This window comes from Xylona heveae, assembly GCF_001619985.1.
Source record: "Xylona heveae TC161 unplaced genomic scaffold L228scaffold_7, whole genome shotgun sequence".
NCBI classification, from domain to species: Eukaryota; Fungi; Ascomycota; class Xylonomycetes; order Xylonales; family Xylonaceae; genus Xylona; species Xylona heveae.
In genome coordinates, this window is record NW_017264199.1 from 542,617 (window position 1) to 560,634 (window position 18,018).

Below are 18,018 nucleotides of genomic sequence, written 5' to 3' on the forward strand. Positions count from 1 at the left end.
TTGTGAGTTAACCTATTGTACAATATGTACAACAATATTTGTCACGCGACATTCGCGTCGCGCCTCAGTGACGACGATTTCCAGGGTCCAGGCCCAATGTAATGTCAACAACCACGGCTCTAGGTGACGTCGATTGACCTTGCCTACCGCCAACGTCATGGACTTTGTATGTTTCATGTTGGATAATGCAGATATTATGAGCCGCCGAGGACATCTAAACTAATATTTCGGATACACAGTGGGCCAGATTGATTGGCGGCGGCAAGGCCCAGCAGAAGAGAGCTTCGGCAAACGATAGCTCTCAGCACCGACTGGCAAGATTCAAGAAAGCTTATGCGCAGCTCTTGGTGCGTTCTAATGAAAAGACTTCGACTTTTATTTAAAATGGGTTGATACTGAGTTATTCTAGCAATTATGGCGACTCCTTCCAGCCTCTGTGTCGGCCGATCCAACCGTTCTGGACAATATTCAAATCAATCTGCAACGCATGACCAATCTCCTACAGGAAGAGGCACGGGCTGCTGCACCACATCTGTGCCATTCCTACGCCTCCGCTTCACGAATATATGCTACTGTTCCACGGGTAGTGGCGAGCGCGTCTGACGTTAATATTTCTCGCGAAGCTCTCCTCATGTTTACGGCACTTGTCGAGAGTGAAGATGAAGACTTCATTAGCAGCGGAGAATTTGCACAAAGTGTCATGGAATTTGTCGGCCGGGTGGGCGGTCCGACAACGGTGGTGCTGAATGCAGATGTTGAAAGTGAGCTAGTTGAGATGCTCTTCGGTATTTCCGCCAAAATTCGTTCTCAGCCGGATATACTCCCCGTGTGGTTTGCGGCCGGGTTGAATGGCGAACGCAGCACAACCCGAAACGAGGCAACCATACGACCTTCGAAACAACACACAGATGGGTTCCCATTATTTTATCTCCTCATGGATTATGTGCATCATGATGGGCGAGTCGGCGATTTTGCTCGTACTGGCTTGTTGTACATTATTGAGGCGGCATCACGCTCTGAGGAGCTAGAGCATTGGATCGTAGAAAGCGATCTTGCCACGTTAATGGCAAGTGGACTAGGTGCGCTCTATAGCCAATTGAGCCGGTGCGTATATAATGATTGAGATAATTCTTGGAGACGCTACTGATCTGCTGGCAGTAAACTCATCCTTTCGTATTCAAAGGAAGAACCACCAGCTATACTTGCACTGTCGGATTTTTCAAAACCTAGCACGATATTGGGAGCAGAATTCTCAATGTCTGCCAGCTTTCAAATGCACATGGATACATTTCTATCATATCTAGTATTCTGGCAAGACGTGCTCGAGCATTGCAGCTCAGCCGAGATTAACCAAACGCTTTTAGATCATTTCCAAGTTCTTTTCTTGCAGCAATTATTGTAAGCCTTATGACGACTTGAACTCGGTGGATACCTACTAACTGGAAATGAAAATAAAAAAGATACCCCTCTCTCCTTGAATCTTCTGATATCGACGGTGGCTCTGTCGCCGTTCTCACCTACCTCAGGCGCATTCTTGACTCATTGGACAATCCGGACCTTGTCCAACTAATATTACGTTATCTCCTTGCTCTTCCGGAGAATCTACCTACAAGTACACCACCAGGGAGACCAACGCTCGCGGCTCGCCAAGCATCCATTGATGCTTTAACTCACCTTGCCCATCTTGAAGATAAGACAACGCCGTCTCTGTTCAACCTTGTAGATCTTATCCTCGAAAGCATACAATCAAAGAATAGCCAAACCGTCGCCACTACCCTTAATCTCGTATCTGTCATATTACGAAAGCATCATCAATATGCCGTGTCTACCCTGGTGCAGACATCTGTAGTTCCGTCTGGCTCTCCTCTTCGCACTCTCGGCGGCCACGAAAAGGAGATGAGCATCTTTTTCCAGATGGTTGAGGACATTGGTTACGATGATAACCTCGACATTTCCTACCAGAATCACTTAAAAGACAATCTCAATATTCTCGAATCCCACCCATGCTCAGCGCCGCGACTTGCCCTTAAAGACAACGGGGATCTCAACGCTCGACAGGAATCTATATTGGCATCGATCCCGAAAGATTCGCGGCCACACGCGCTTCGGCTTGAAGATCCTTTACTCAAGCAAATTTTACAACTTTTCACTACCTTTTATGCCAACGACGTTGAGACTAACCTAAGTTTGACTGAGGTAATTGTCAACCTTGCATCATGCAGCCATTTGCGAATGGATGGCTGGCTCCTTGTTGACCCTTTACATTACATCTTCCCGGACTCGCCCGAGGACGAGACTGCTCCTGATGCTGGAGATCTTTCTCCAGATTCCACTGTCGAGGATCAGCTAGGCGCCATGCACCTTGCTAGTCGTCAACCTACATGGGCAGCGGACCATAGTCCTCCCGTTTTAGCTATCCTTCAGTCCCTGGTCGAACAACTCAAAATCCATCGTCAGGAAATATCCCATTTTGACATTCATCTCTCCGAACGCAAACGCGCCTTCCAAGTTAGCGATGAACTGACCGAAGCCTTATCATCTATTCCTTCGCCCCCTCGACCAAAACCCACTTCGCCGTCGTCTCCAAGTCCATCTACCTCATTCCGCCCAGAATCACCCACTCCAACAACCACAACAGCCTCTTCTCGTGGATTCACCCCAGTAGGAACAAAGCGCGTCCCCACAATAGAAACAATCTCTCAGCGCATGCGCTCAGACGAAGCCCTCTCCCTTTCGAGATCAAACTCTCCACGTGGGCGCCCTCGCATCGTCGGCTCCTCGGTTCTCCCTTCGCCTTCTCCAGCAAGTGGTCGACAAGTACCGGCTGCTCCTGTCGCTGCTCATCAAAGCAGCCTCATGGGCTCCCCTTCACTTTCGGCGCCGCGACGCCCAAGGGACTTTTCTCCATCGCCTTTGCGAGATACTTTACTCTCGCCTTCATCTGCCCAGCATCATAGTCACCACCCACGGGATCGCGATCGGGACCGGGGCCGGCCACATCCCCCCAGTCAGGGACAGGGACAGGGTCAAGACATTAAAAGAGACCCTGGTCTTGGACCCGTGTCTTCATCCTCAATGTCTCCTCGTAGCAGCCATTCGTTTTCGTCCTCTTCTACAGCATTTGACCAGTCTTTGCTCAAGCGCACGATCAAAGTCCCTGGCCATCAGCCAGCTTCTTCTTCTTCGGAGTTCTCTCCTTCTTCTTCTCCTAGTAAAGTCGAGACGGAGGCGCAGGCTGATATTGATACTGAGCCGTCACTATCGTCACTACCACAGACATCTACACCACTCGTCGAAATCACGCTCAACCACTTCCTCACCAACGTCGTCATCCTTCAAGAATTCATTCTCGAACTTGCCGCCCTCGTGCAAGTCCGGACGAGTCTCTTTGACGACGAGATCCGCTTCATGTAGTTTCTTCTTCTCCTCTTTTCTCCTTTACCTTTCCCCTCTTCATCTCCCTCTTCATCTTCCTCTTCATCCATTTCGTCCTTTTCATCATTATCATCACCATCATCATCATCTTATTCTTCGCTGTTATTATAACCTATACATTTCACGGTTTTCCTTCCCCTCGAGTATATGTTTCAAACCTGTTTCAATCAACGATGTCGTTCACCCGGAAAATGGTCATGCTTCATTTATTTTCTTCCTTTTTTCCCCCCTCTTCTCTCCATAGTCTCATGTACTTACTATCTACATAAAATTCTTTTTATCTGATGCGGCAGCGACTACTGGTCCTGGTCGCATTCCAAGAGAGATTTACACACACACAAAGTCTCAGACGGAAAAGAGACTAGTAGCATACATTTCCAATGACGAATGATTAATCGATCAATCAGAAAAAAAATGTATCGTTTTGTTAAGCTTGTTTTGTTTTTATTTTGTTGTGATATCTTCGCTCTGCTACTGCTACTACTCCTGCTACTGCTACTGCTACTGCTACTGCTACTGCCTAGTCCCACAATCCTTTCTTTGATGCGTCAAGGTAGATAAGTACACCAGCCTAGCATCTAAAACAGAAAACTGTCATGGGGCAGACAAAGTCTTCAAAAAAACACTAGAAAGTAGTGATAGTGGTAGTCGTAGTAGTAAGAGTAGTAATAGCAGGGGAAGTGGTATTCTGCAACTCGCTTACATGTTCAAACATGTTCATGGTCTTCTTCCCATTGCGGGGAAAAGGGGAAAACCCGCCTTTCAACCTTCTCGATTCGTTGTTCACAATTCGCAATTCGCAATACATCCGCCTCGGCTCGCCTCGCCAATCCAAACAAACAAACAAAACGCTCTGCACTTGTTCAGAGGGCACTAAGTGTATCCTTTTGGGGAAAGGAAAAGAAAACTCCAACAAACCACCAATCTGCCACACCACACCAGAATCAACCACAACGGTCAAGGGACGACGATGATGGTTGATAGAAAACATAAAATCAGGCATCGTTCGGTATCCAATTCACCTATACTGATTTTTTTGAACCACCATGCTAAGTGAAAAAGGGAAAGAAGAAAAAACCATAAAAAGAGGTAAAATGAGAAAAGTCTAAATGAGATTAACAAGAAGGAAATGACTACTCCACTTTATTGTGATACGCCCTCGCCTTCTTCGACATGGACTTCGGCAACGGGTAAGTCTTCATTGTCATCGCGCTCAGGCGTGACGGGAGCAGCACTGACATGGACTTCTTTTGTCGTGGTCACTGCCCTGTTTGAAAACGGCGTTGGGAGATCATCCACAGGTGTGCTCGTCAGGCTGCGGCGTTGCGGGGTGCTGTCGAACCCGCCAAGTACGCCCTCGTCGTCTGCAAAGTCCTGCATGCGGTTTCCGGCGTCGCTGAAACCATCCGAAGACCCATTTGCTGCTCGATCGCTTCCGCCGTCGAATAAGTCTTCTTCCCCACCGTCGTCAGAGGCCGGCGGCGCGGCCGTGGGCTCGTGGCCAATACTCTCAAATGACCATGCAGGTTGATTGCTCATGTAATGAGGACCACCGTAGCTGTTGTAGCCACTGCTGCCGTCTGGTGCGGTGCCATAAGATGAGCCTCCGAGTCCTTCGTCATCCATGTCCATTGCTTCGAGAGTCTGTTCGCCCGCTGGCAGTTGGTGAGAATAAGAGGGCGGTTGATTCTCGTTATTCTGCTTCTGGTGAGCCAAAGAAGTTTCGCCATTTCCAGAACGAAGCTGAATCGCTGATGTCTGTTGATTCTCGTTCATGCCGTTGCTGTTCTGATTCTGATGAGCCGCTCCAGCTCCGGCTAAAGCGCTCGACAACCCACTGCGGGAGGAGTCGTCGAGCTGCCGGCCGTCCCCCGCACCCTGCGGTGCTGGAGACTCTGGTCGTGAGGAGCTTGGTGATTCCGGTTCCTGGTAGGCCTCCTCTAGGATCTGCTCAAAAAAGGGTCCGCCGAGCGCCTTATCTGATCTGCGGCGATAGAATAAAAGGTAGGCCGCTGGTGTAACAACAGATTCGGGATTGTGTCTCTTAGAAACATGGGAATCTAAGTAGTCGAGTATTAATGGTCATTCGCATATCCTTTGTTTATAATTGTGGGGTTTTATGATATTTCTGAGAACTCACCATTGTATTCGTACCAGCATTTATCGTAAAAGTTTTGCGCAAAGGCAGTGTAATGGCCACCTCCTAGCCCACCGTAATGGTTGTCGACGGCGAACAAATCGTATACTGTGCTCTTTCCCTCTTCTTTAAATGCTACCCTATCTCCAAGGTCCAAGCCTTCGATGGGGAAATCGACCAGCACGTCAAGCTTGTCACGGAAGCTTCGGTTTGCGCTGAAGCGCTTCAAGTGCATGATTAGGATATCTGGAGCTTTCCAAAGCTCAAACTTTTTGCTAGCGCGACGGTGTTCTTTACACCGAGGGCAGTACCAGGCGTCATTCTCCGACAAGATCTCTTCCTTGCCAAACTCGTCGAGGCAGTCGTAGAGGCTGACACCGGCCTTTCTTCGGTTTGCCCGCATAGCTCGACGATGGATGAGGTCAGTGTCATGATAGATGGGGATATCTTCCCACGTAGCATTTCCACGCAGGGTATCGCGTTTGTCCTCGGAGAAGAGAGCATCATACACGTTGTCGAAAAAATCTAAAATAAGGGCTTCACCAGGCCTAACCAGAGGCCCTTCCTCTTCCTCATCCGCACCCTCAGTATTGGACGGCGCCTGCTTGTCTGATTTACTGTCAGCCTTTATTCCGCAAGCATATTTCGTTTTTACGACATTACTGCCATGATTCATACCGTTGTTGTGGCGGCTTGGCTCTTCAAACATTCTCTCAACAGACTGGAACTCTTCCGAGTCGCTGTCATCAGCGCCTTCTTGGTTTGAGGGTTGAGGATGTTCTACGTGCTCGTAGCTGCCGTCCGTGGTCTCTTCACTTTCAGAGGAGCTGCTTGGAGTCGTGTCTGCACTGACAGGGACGGCATCCTGTTTGCAGCGCATCCGAGAGGCAATCAACGGAAAATCCAAGTTTCCGTGCTCAAACGAATTTAAGCCAGTGGGGACCATCTCAGTGTTGCTCTTCAGGAGTCTCATCTCAAAAAGGTTGCGCAGATGTCCAGGTACAAAATCCTTATTGTTCTTTGGGATCGCGTCAGCTTTGATACTTTGAATAGAGCAAAATAACCAATCATGCCCACCTTTGCAAGGCCCTGTTCGCCCTTCACCGGAGCAGACTTGACGCTAGCATCTTCTTTTGTGGTCAAGACCGTATCGCCTTCCTCGTCGTGTTGCGAGACGGCTTTCTGCTGTACGAGAGCGTCATCTTTGCATATATCCATAGTGGTCATTGTCGCCACTCTTCGGAGAACTTTGCGCAGGATGCTGTCATAGTCCATGGCCTCTTCTCGACTTAGAACAATGTAAGATGGCACGCCGAACAGATTGGGTGATTGGGACCGGAAATCGGTGCTCTTGGCCGGGCGGCGGAAGAACACCGGAACAAGCATTTTGTCGGCAACAGGGGAAGAAAAATGAGGAATCTCGTCTTCTTCATCCCAGCCACCACCGTAGCTACCGTAGCTGTAGCCAAAGGATCTCTGCTTCCGCTGCTTCTTTTTTGGCGCAGGGTAGTTGGTAGGCACGTCATCAACTTCGAAAACGCCAATCTCGTCCGTCCTTTGAATGTTTGACTCGGAAATCGCACTAAAGTCATCGAACATTCTGTAAAACTTCATTTTGAAAATTTCGGCAACAATCAATCTCTGCCAATCCACATTCATCTTCTTGGCAACGAATTCCTTGAGCATCCTGATGCTGCCGTTTTTGTCCATGTCGACGTCGACACGGATTGGCCGGCCGTCTCTTGGGAAAAAGTAAATTTCCTTGCTCCACACACTTTCAATAGGCAGCTGAAGCGTCAGATTGTTGAATGGATCAAATGTGATGCTGACTTTGTGGCAGGCTGGACAGAGGAGGGTCGACTTGTACGTGCCGGCAAAAAGGTCAGCCACAACCGAATCGTTACGAGCTTTGTAGATGTCCCAACACTTGTCAGCTAGTTCCTTGAGCGCCTCATGGTTCCACGTCATTTCATCGGTAGAATCGGGCTTTTCGATATAGGGCTTTTTCTGGATGCGATTCAAGTCTTCCTGCAGGCCGTCGAGGAGGAATCCTAAAAACTCTTGCGAGTCTTGCTGTCCATAGCCCGAGAAAGATGGGTTATAACGGCCAAGGACATTCTTAAAGGTTCTGGGTGAGAACGATGTAGTACCGACATCGGCAAAAAGGTTCGTCAAAAGATTGGCGTAAGCCTTGGCAACTTCACCATTGTGAGAGAGTGGGTTGGAGGGATTCAGCTCCCGCTTATATTTATCCACTATAGGAATTGGGTCAATAATCTTCGCCTTCATGTATGAATTCAGAAATACATAGGACTTACTAAGGAAATATTGCGTCAACTCTTCAACGCTTCTGACGCATTGCAGTGCCGAGTTCATGTAGCAAGTGTTTCCGAGATTGTTCAGACCAGTTGCTCCACGCGTCCGGCCATCCTTGCGAGTCCGCTTACGAGTGGTCATGCTGTGAACAGATGGTGCAGGACTGGGTCGCCGACTGTCAGAGCCAACGGCCGCCTTGCGCGGCTGAAGGGTATTGACGCCGCTACGTGCCGCATCGAGCGACACACCATTCCGACTGGCGTAGCGACCAGCAGCCTCTGAAATCCAACCACCGCCTCCAGCACCATTGACTTGTTCTTCCAAGACAATTGTCTCATCTTTGCCGAGCCCAACAAGATCGAGGCTCACGCGCCCATTATATTTCTCACTGGCAGTTTGGTCTTTGAGGTCCTCGAGAAGCTCCTTTTGCGAGCCATCCCGCAGGGCCAGAAACTCGTTTAGATCCAAAAGAAGCCGCTGACCATCGGGGAGCGCAGGTGCGGGGGAAGCGCTTCGAGAATCGGCAGGCGTTCGGAGACCAGACCGGGGAGTCTCAGACACATCGCCAAAAATCCGCCAAACTCGCACTTTAGACTGCAAAGGTATGTTTGCTTGTGTTTTGACGCGCTTGAGGAAAACGTTGAAAGGCTCATAACGGCTGGCCTGGATTCTAATGGAGCTGGCATTCTTCTCTCTGAGCAATTGTGTGGTGACCCCCGGTCCCTGGAGTTTAAGAATCGTAAAGATGGGCGGACTGACTTCGTATTGAAGATTTTCCGTAGCCCCGGGCGGACTAGAATTGTGGACGTAGCGCACTATGAGAGGGGAAGATGGATCGCTTCCGTGGGTGTGCACCATCATATCCCATGCTTCCTGCGGAACAACTTCGTAGTCCTCTCCTAGCTGAAGGCCAGATCGAAGGGTAACAAAAGGCTCGCCGGCTTCGTCTTTGAGGTCCCTCAATTTGGGGTCTGAAACGAGTTAGTCAAACTACGGTGGGATGCTCAGGCTTGAACACTAGCTTACCGGGTGAAATTATATCGGTGCTGTTAACTGGTCCGATATCACCCTCCCGGTCATCTTTGCTATACATTTCTTGATGCTGACCCTCAGCCGTCCTGGAAAGCACTCGCCGTAGCCACTTTGTTGATACAATATAGCCCTTCTGGCCCTCCACGACCTCTTGACCCATAAGTTCCCTCACCTTACTGACTTGCTCCTCAAGCATGGATAAGCCCCGACTATTAGGCTCATCTGCGAGCATGTCAACTGATGTAGCACGTTTGCGAGAAGAGCCTTCTTGGCTTTCTTGAGAACCAGTGTTAGGCGAAACATCCCGCATCTGATTAGACGCATGCTCAGGGGCGAGCTCTCTGTCCATGTCTATATCACTTTTCGGTTCCTGGCCAACCTTGTCCTCCAGCTCTGAGGCGGGCCTTTTCATTGGGGGCGAGTAGGAGCGGTCCGGGAGATTCTGCTCTTTATCCATAGCGTGCTGCGGATAAGCAGATGCACCTAATGAAGGCGTGGATGGTGTCTGCTCTTGATTGTCAAAAGAACGTGTGACGAGATATTCAGCACCGGAAATCTCTCTTTCAGACCGACTTGCGTTCGAAGCAGGTTCAAGCGGGGTGCTCAGCGAGGCACTTGAGAAAGAGGAAGTACCTCCACTTGCCGGAGAAGTTTGCTCGATTGGCCCGGAACTATGGTGAGCACGGGTGGATCCTGGGGGCGATGGTGAAGAAATTGAGTGATTGTGCCCGCAGTGTAAAGATTGTGTACAAAAATGCGCTGAATTCGGCGGTGGAAGTTCTTCTTCACAGACGTTGTCGGAGTTGTGTGCTCGTTCCGATTGGGTATGGCCTACGTCTCTGCGATCATCTGCGATGCTGTCGTGGCTAAGCTTTCGTCTCTTGGGGGAAGACGTGGTGAAGGTGAGCTGACCACGGCCGTGGCAGCTCTGAGGAACAGAGACTGGATCTGGCCCTGCGTAGGGGCCGAGGGTATCAAAACCGCTGTCAGCTAACAGCCGTAGCAGTTATTTGTTAGCTGAAAAGGCTTTCGGAAGGAGAGAAGTAATTCATATGTAATTTGCCAAGACATACAAAAATTCGTCTTTGGTAGACGTGAAGAAGAGAATACAGTTGAAGAATAACCAAGGCCAGACAAAGTCGAGCTCTCGATGCGTTCATCGCCAGAAGAAGATCTCATCGCATCTTTTGATCCGTGCGTCCTGTCTCGCTTAAATCTTCAAATAACTTTGATAACCTCAGGACCTCAGGCACCCTTCATGGGCCCCGCCTTCATAGACACAGTGAATCCGAATACTTGATTGAAAATTTCTTTTCAACGGGGAAAAAGAGGACAACGACAAGACTTCAGCATCGACTGGAGCTCTCAGAAATCGCTCAGCTGGTTAAAGCAAAGTATTCCCTCGCTATACCGAAATTGGTGTATAGCAAAGAGCTACACGTCAACAGTACAGTCACCTGCTGCCTGCTGCATAATAATCACCCCAATCATTTTTTGGAGTGGCTCGCAACCTGACGAAAGCTCTCAGATAGGAGGACAATGGAAAGAGGAGTAACCACTTATTTAGGTTGTCCCAGCCAAGCAACTTTTTTTGGATCGTTCAACATTTTGGGAAATATTACTTGGTCCCCTTCTAACAGCTACATGGTTTATATATTCCAGCAATACCGCGCTTGGCAGTAACAATAAAGCTCATGGCTGGTGGCTCAAAGAAGCTATATCGTAGTTCGCTTGTACTCATTTTAATTCACGGATTCAATTCTGGAAGACGTTGTTGGATCTCACTCTTTAGAAACTCACAGTCACAGTTATGGATGCATTGTTTGTTAAACGATGTGGTGACGACTTTATCGCGCACGAGAAAAAAAGCCATTTACAGAATGCTTGCCTATAAACTATATAATCTATAATCAGAAAGGAATTTTGAACTTAGTAATGGAAGTATCTAATCCCTATTTTCTATAACAGAGCGGCTGCGAGTGTAGATTCTCAGTTTGGTAATGCGGAAAACAGCCATGGGGGGATGAGAAAGTCGCACATCAGTTCTTCCCTTGTGATGCTTATCCTGATTAATGATTAATAACCACACCAGCCGGAGCCAGAAAGCAAGTATTGCGGATAGTAAACCTATTAGTCCATCAGCTTCCATGCAGCCAGAAAGGGAAGCATGTCAAAAGGCTTACCATTGGCAGACCACCCGTAAAGTAAGCATTCAACGACCCGTCACTCCCAACCACGACTTGACGGCAGCTGAGCACGTCCACAACTGTCAGCCCGGCAGGAAATCCGACGTTGGGCAAGTTGACTGTGTATGTCTGGGCGGATGATCCAAGATTATTAAGCACATTGAGAATCATGTAGCTTGAATCACCCTTGCGGAAGGCCACATTGTGGTCGTCACTGTAGACAATGGTGCTTGGGGTAGTCACGTAGTCAGAGGACTTTGCAATTGCCAGCTTTCGAATGGCGTTCATCTGCGTCGCAAACTTGTAGAGGGGGGCGCTGGTGTTGTAGCCCGTCAGCCAGATTGCTTCGCGGTCATAGGGGTCAGCGGAACCGTTGAGATGCTGTTCTTGTCCTTGATAGACTGTGCTGAGTTAGGATAAAAAAGCCTAGGGATTTCGTAAGAAAGATGCTTACGGATGGGAACTCCGTCCGCAAGTAGAGTCCAGGCCATGATGTTCTTTGCTAGCTAGATAAGGGATGTGAGAAACAGAATCTCCTGAGGGGGCCAAACTAGTGAGTGGCAACATACCACGAGATCGCTGGTATGAGAGGCAAACCGTGCTTGATCATGGTTCTCGGAAAACGGTCCAAGCGTTGTCATATCTTTGCACTCTTGCTTCATATAGTTGAATTCACCCACAAAGTTCGCGGATGTCGCGGACGGATTAGAAAAAAAGTTTGTTGCTTGCCAGTACCTGAGACTGTCAGCCAGAGTATCAAAAAGCCTTCGCAATATCTGCTTCAAGAGAAGACTTACGAAGGATAGTCCAGGACACCGTCCAGGACGCTTGTATAAGGACAGACGTAATCTACGTTGCCATCAGAGACTTCGCCAACTGCATAGACTCCAGCTGCTTTATTAAATGGTTGCCAGAAATCCTTTTCGACATTCTTCACCGAATCGATGCGGATACCGTCGACTGTAGCGCAGATATTAGTATGGACGAGCATTAGAGGCATGGTGAAATGAAATGGACACTAACTAGAATAAGTAGAAACCATGTATTGAATCCAATTCTGCCATGCGGTTCGCACACCCGCCTGAGTTGTATTGACATCAGGCAACGGATAAGCATCAGTACCAATATCGCACTATTCGTGAACCATTAGTATATACTACCCCCCAGTTAAGTATAGATGGACTTACAACTTCGACTTGTGTCTGATTCGAATAGTCGTTTATGAAGCATATTGGATGAAAGTAAGAAGGGCTATTGAAGGGATTGAATTGGGTATAATCAACGCTTTCGGCGGGTCCAGGTGCACCAAAATGGTTGGTAACAACATCGACCATGAGGAGCTGGCCTCAAGTAAGCCATGGTCACGTAGATGTCGTGAAACTTTGAGACAAAAAAAAATAATAATAGACGCACCATGCTTCTAGAATGCAGAGCTTGCGCCAATGCCTTCAAGTCATTTGCTGATCCAAAATTACTGTTCAGGGAATAAATATCCAGCGCGGAATATCCATGATAGGCCCGACTCGGGTCTGCCATATTCTTGACAACAGGAGAAATCCATATGGCATCAAAATGCATTCCCTAACAGAATGTCAGCGTTTCAGTCCTCTCATGTTGGGATATTCCGCAGTGAGTATGCGTGCCTGAATGTAGTCAAGATGATTAATGATACCCTGCCAAGTGCCTCCACAAAAGTTCAAGGTTGGATTAGCACATGGCGATGTGGTAGAGCCATCAGTTCTGGCAAAACGGTCTGTGAAGATCTGATAGATGCTACGACTGCGCCAATCGGCCGCAGAAGTGGCGTCCACAGCGCGAACAGAGACCAATGCAGTGATCGCCGCAACAGCGAGACCAGTAAAGGAGAAATGCATCTTCAAAGCACAAAATTTGCTGCTGCTGCTAATCTTTGGGCACAGGGGCCCCCATCACCACGCCCTTTTATAATTTTGAGAACAACGTGAACAAGGCGACCACACGGCTATTTTGCTTCAAGTGTGATTCTTAATAAGAAACTCAAAATACCAAAAAAGGACAACCTATGAAACCACGTGGGGCCTGAGGGGCGGCCCGGGCCCGAGGCCGAAATCAAAGCCGGAACAGGGAATCCTGCCATGTTTCGAGACGGCTTACCATGTAAGACCGACAAAGAATAGTGATTGAAGTGCTCTCTTGACATTGTCCTGTCAGACATCTGAGTCTGTCCATCATTTTGCATCGTCTTCTTTGCGTGGCTCAAGGTTCCCCGCTCTGCCCACCGCGCCACAAAGTCTAGAGACTGCCCTTGACAATGAGCGCCATTCTGGTTCGAGTAAATTTTCTTATCCGACGATGGTGATGATAATGACGATGGCGTCGCTGCAATGCGGGGTACCAGGCAGATTGAGCCTTTCGAGCCTTCAATATACGGAGTAAGCCTCTTTCTTCTTTTGAACCTTTTCCCCGGCTTTGGCCCCCACGCACAGACGTCAGATTGGGTTTGGCTAAGCCGCTGATGACGACCAGAAAATAATGTCACCGAAAGGTACCGGCGGATAGAAAGAAACATCGGACTTTGTCTTATTATTATGCGCTTTTAAAGTCGCGAATGCTTGAGATTGACAGATGGAACAGCCGGTGCAAGGTCAATATATCGGAGATATAGGCAGTTTCAGGCAGTAACAGGAATTTGAGCGCATTAATACATTGTTCAGTATAATCTCAGGATGTCCTTGTTACGAAGAGAGAAATCTTATTGAACCCCCAGACTATAAATTCTATCAATCAAATTCGACAAATATTAAATGTCTTGAAACCCTTGCGAGGCGAGAAGTAAGAGGATAATGTTGTTGCTACATTCCCGCTATTGGTTTAGCCACCATCATCCCAAAACTGCCCCATCGCGTGGCGTCGCTCATTCAGGCACCACCCAATCTCCTCCAATGACTCCTACCCGTCAACACGAGACGAACGGGTGCATCAGCCCCGTTTCGGTTCGCTGCGAGTTTCCTGCTTGGCAGCGGCGTGATCATGTCGGTAAAGACATCGACGCCCAACCTGCCCCATCCTACCGCAAGCCATCTATACCCTCAATTCTTGGGCGCAGTGCGCGTCATTCAATTACTGAACCATGCAAAAAGTCACACATGGAAACCTAATGAGAGCGCTTCCAACGCCCGCCTAACCTGTAAGACGCCAGTCAATCGGCAAGAACACTAGGGAGATCCGATCAAGTATTATAGCATAGCAAGAGAAAGGAACCAAAATAAGAAGACACACACGGTTACGAAGGGAGACAACGGCGAGCAAAATTGCCGCTGTCCCATTCAGTCAGACCATCATCGTGTGTCAATCTTATTCACCTCGCCTTTGGCTTCTTGCCAGGTCTCTAGATTCTTCTTGGCCCAGTCGATATGACACTTCGCGTAAGCAATCTGACCGCAAAAAAAATCGCGGGGTTAGTATATAGTAGCACCAATGCAAGCCACAAAGCGGGAAGAACGCACCATGTAACGCTTCAAGTCGTCCTCCTTTTCCTGTTGAAATCGTTGAAGGTCTCGAAGGACTCCAGCGCTAGCGTCTTTGACGTCCTTCTCCGAAACTTCCAACGCTTGTTCAAGCTTTTGATGCATAGTCAGTATAACGTTATATCGCGCATTGCCCCGAAGAGGGGTAGATCGAGAGAAAAAAAGGGGGGCAACGACCTACCTGGATAAGGCTTTCCCGTGTCTTGCCGATTTGGTCTCGTCGAGTGCGTTCGGGGTCGACGTCGACGATGCCGTGGACAGCGTGGCTAATACGGCCGAAAATTTTGTTGGTGACAAAATTCCCACTAATGCTCTTGCGGTGTTTAATGGTTGGCGCAGCTGGGCTCTGAGATGGGCCAGGCGGAGGCGAGGTTTGAACATCTCCATGCGTTGGAGGGAAGTCGGAGTCGATTGAAGCCGTGTCGTCGCCGCCCTCTCGCCGACGGCTGGCCTGATATTCTCGTGCCGAAGCGGAAGAAGCGGATCTTTTAGGAGGATTAGGAGGGATACCTGTGCTGCTGAGATATTGTTCTATGCGGCGAGCCTCGAGTTCGCTCCGTTCCAAAGAGTCTAATAGGGTCTTCTTCTTGGCCAACTCATCACTGGTCATCTCTTGCTGCACGCGCTTGAGAACGCGGTATCGTAAGACACTGCGGACGACACTGGCAAATTGAGCAGACTCGCGCATTGGTTCAGCGAAGCTCGCTCCCAAAGAAGCTGATAGTTCCTCGGTCGCAATGTATGACGAGTCGACGGCTTGGCCGATGCGCTCGATGGCGGCGGCCAACGAAGGAGATTGCTCCGAAAGCGAGAAGCCGTTGTAACGAGCACCTAATTCCGCCTCGTCTGTCGCCAACGAAGATAGATGACTTAGGGTACGTCGGTTCACTTTTTCAATGCTGCCTTGAAGGAGAAGTTCAAGCTCGCGGGTGGAAGCCTCAAAGCTAATAAAGTAGGGATCTAAATCTTGCTCGGAGAGAGTCTGATTCTGAGGTGGGAAGCGTCCAAACACTTGAGGTCCGGGTATCGTATGGGATGCGGTGGAAGAGGTAGCGGCATAATCAGGAGGAGATGCCGGAGTACCGGTGGTCGATGTCGTCCCGACAGACTTTAATTTGGCGGAAGTTGAAGGGACAGGGAGATAGCTGTGACCGGGAGTCGCATTGGCTGGATCCAGAGGGGGAGCTTTGAGAATGTTCTTGGGGATTGAAGAGACCGGGTGGGAATGGAGCACCTCGCTCTGAAAAAAGCACGCTCAAGTCAGCTTTGCTTACGGCTTGTTTTGTGCAGAAAACGTACCCAGCTAGCATTAGGGTCTAGGAACCTCCACCAAACGCCATCGTCACGGACCTCTGGCATCTTCCTACAGCGATTGAGAAAGACACCCAACATCCTCTTTCGCAGATCAATGATGCCCATGTCCTCCTTGGCCTTGGTGGGCTTTGCAGCGTAGTCGGCCATGGTATGCTTCTCCGGGATGGGTGGGATGACAAGGGTAGGATGTAGGTTTACAAGAGTTGATCTTAGAGAAGCAAATTCGGAATAACGGCGACGAACTTCAAGATCCTATAAAATCGTTAGGCTTGACTGAAGCTGGTCGAAGGGAAACCCAATCCTAAACCAACCCCGGTTCTAATGGTATAGACAATATAGCTTCCCCCGCTTTCATGGTTCTTGCCAGCGTCGACGATTAAGATCGGCATGTCGGGATTTTCATAGAGAATTTGCTCAATTCGGCTATTGTAGCTTTTTCGGGGCTGATTTCGGTTCTGATCAGAGCCCGCGCTCTCATCATCGTCGCTCACCTCTTGTGGGCGAGAGATAAACTCGGGAGGCTCATTATTATTCGAGGAGCCTGTAGAAGTCGGACTGGTAGGGCGATTGAAGCCGGCTACGACAAGATACAAGTTAGTCACAGGTCAGCATGACAGAGCTCGCAATGTTTGCGACATATCTTCAAGTTTTGAAGCAAGCATGAGATTGAACTTACGCGACGTTGGAGAGCTCGCAGTGTCAGTGGCTGAGTCCCGACGGTCGAATGCGCCGTAGGGATTGTTATCTTCGTCATTCCACATGATTGTGGTGCAGCACCCAGCTTGATTTGAGGAGGAGGCAAGAGGTGCGGGAGCTGTAGGAACGTTGTGAAGCAGGAGGGGTGAAGTTGACAAGAAACGGGTTCGGGGGCGGTGACGGTACGAACGGTGACGGTGACGGTGACGGAGCGGACCGAGCGATTTGGCCTGAGACTTGGGGATCGACACGCGGTAGTTCAGATTATCAGCTCAAGCTCTCTGCCCTACCCACATCTACTACAGTAACACATTCATTTAGATACACATTTTAAATCTTCAGCTTTTGGATCGATTTATGTCTCCAATCAATATCTTACTTATTATATCTACATCTGTTAAAAATGAACCATCATTCTCTCTATCGTCTCTTCTGATAATGAAGTCACATCGCCCGGGGAAGGATGACTAATCACGATAACCTGCCCTGGGGGCGGGGGAAGACCAAGAAAGAAGTAGATGAGAGAGACTGACGGCAACATCAGCTTGAGGTAATTCGAATTTAAATGAAAAAAAAAAAATAAAGAATTGGCCCATGCTCATAGTGGAATCCCCCAAGCAGCTTAATGGTTCCGCTATTGTAAATACATCGGACTCTGCTCAGTGAGTTATAATATTCATCTGCGCATCAACAGCCATGACGAAGCTGTAACTACTGCGGAAGCTCGCTTTCCCGCTAAGCCAAAAGCGGATGTTTCCAACCACCGCACTAGGCTTCACTCTATATGGCTATTCGTATATCCACAATCACGCTGTTTGTTGATAGGGAAGCCTTGACTGCAGTCTAGTTACAGGATATGACTTTGAGAAGGAAAGAAAAGGACCTATGCATATACAATCCAAGCTGAAACTGGTATCACTGACCAGTACCGCGATTATCCTCCTAAAAATATCCTCCTAAACTCGGCAAGTACAAAGTAAAAAACAAACGGTATAAGCGGATCAACTATTGAAGGATGCCATAGTATGAAAGAACACAAGTTGTCCGAGAAAAAGCGGCTTATCCGTTGCACTCTAAAAAGATTCTTTTTTAAGGTCTTCAAAAATTTCCACATGGAATAATTGACAATGTTCGGTGATTTGTTCAATTTGCCATCGAGCAGTGCCGTAGCCCGTGGCCGATATTGGTGGCAGCATCAATCCCATTTTCCCATCAATGACGAAGCGCAAGACTGGCGTCAGAAAGTGCACGGAGCGGCCACGATTCTTCAAGACTTAGGCTTTCCTTGAAGCAAATAAATTCGACTGTTGTATCCTCTGAAGATGGGTCAGAGTGGCGATAACATTGGACGCTTGGAAATCCACGCTTCTCGAAATGCTAGTCTGCAGAAGTAGAG

General features: G+C 48.7%; 4 protein-coding genes across 4 annotated transcripts; 1 reads left to right on the forward strand and 3 right to left on the reverse strand.

The window, feature by feature from the left end:
- The first annotated feature begins 123 nt into the window (after window positions 1-123).
- On the forward strand, window positions 124-3,760 carry L228DRAFT_261804 (hypothetical protein). Its single transcript, XM_018334365.1, has 5 exons — window positions 124-166; window positions 240-347; window positions 410-1,104; window positions 1,159-1,398; window positions 1,461-3,760. Exons 1-5 carry the CDS (start codon window positions 158-160, stop codon window positions 3,412-3,414), a joined length of 3,006 nt encoding a protein of 1,001 aa, XP_018187212.1. The 5' UTR covers window positions 124-157; the 3' UTR covers window positions 3,415-3,760.
- An 818-nt stretch (window positions 3,761-4,578) lies between these two features.
- Window positions 4,579-10,099, reverse strand: L228DRAFT_269122 (UCH-domain-containing protein; the record flags this gene model as incomplete). The annotated part of the gene is made up of 7 exons (XM_018335237.1): window positions 4,579-5,495; window positions 5,576-6,181; window positions 6,251-6,590; window positions 6,650-7,827; window positions 7,891-8,859; window positions 8,915-9,910; window positions 9,994-10,099. The coding sequence occupies 7 exons, from the start codon at window positions 10,097-10,099 to the stop codon at window positions 4,579-4,581; spliced, it is 5,112 nt and encodes a 1,703-aa protein (XP_018187213.1).
- Window positions 10,100-10,937: 838 nt separating this feature from the next.
- On the reverse strand, window positions 10,938-12,440 carry L228DRAFT_261806 (glycoside hydrolase family 13 protein; the record flags this gene model as incomplete). Its single annotated transcript, XM_018334366.1, has 7 exons — window positions 10,938-11,047; window positions 11,104-11,507; window positions 11,561-11,612; window positions 11,676-11,841; window positions 11,904-12,066; window positions 12,130-12,238; window positions 12,294-12,440. The coding sequence occupies 7 exons, from the start codon at window positions 12,438-12,440 to the stop codon at window positions 10,997-10,999; spliced, it is 1,092 nt and encodes a 363-aa protein (XP_018187214.1). The 3' UTR covers window positions 10,938-10,996.
- Window positions 12,441-14,423: 1,983 nt separating this feature from the next.
- Window positions 14,424-16,687, reverse strand: L228DRAFT_211844 (hypothetical protein; the record flags this gene model as incomplete). The annotated part of the gene is made up of 6 exons (XM_018329912.1): window positions 14,424-14,519; window positions 14,592-14,705; window positions 14,794-15,852; window positions 15,912-16,178; window positions 16,238-16,503; window positions 16,603-16,687. 6 exons carry the CDS (start codon window positions 16,685-16,687, stop codon window positions 14,424-14,426), a joined length of 1,887 nt encoding a protein of 628 aa, XP_018187215.1.
- Window positions 16,688-18,018: the final 1,331 nt, after the last annotated feature.

Excerpts from the sequence above, each read along its gene's own strand:
- L228DRAFT_261804 (XM_018334365.1), top strand. Across the intron at positions 348-409 it reads AAGCTTATGCGCAGCTCTTG|CAATTATGGCGACTCCTTCC; the intron begins GTGCGTTCTAAT and ends GAGTTATTCTAG. Across the intron at positions 1,105-1,158 it reads CTCTATAGCCAATTGAGCCG|TAAACTCATCCTTTCGTATT; the intron begins GTGCGTATATAA and ends ATCTGCTGGCAG.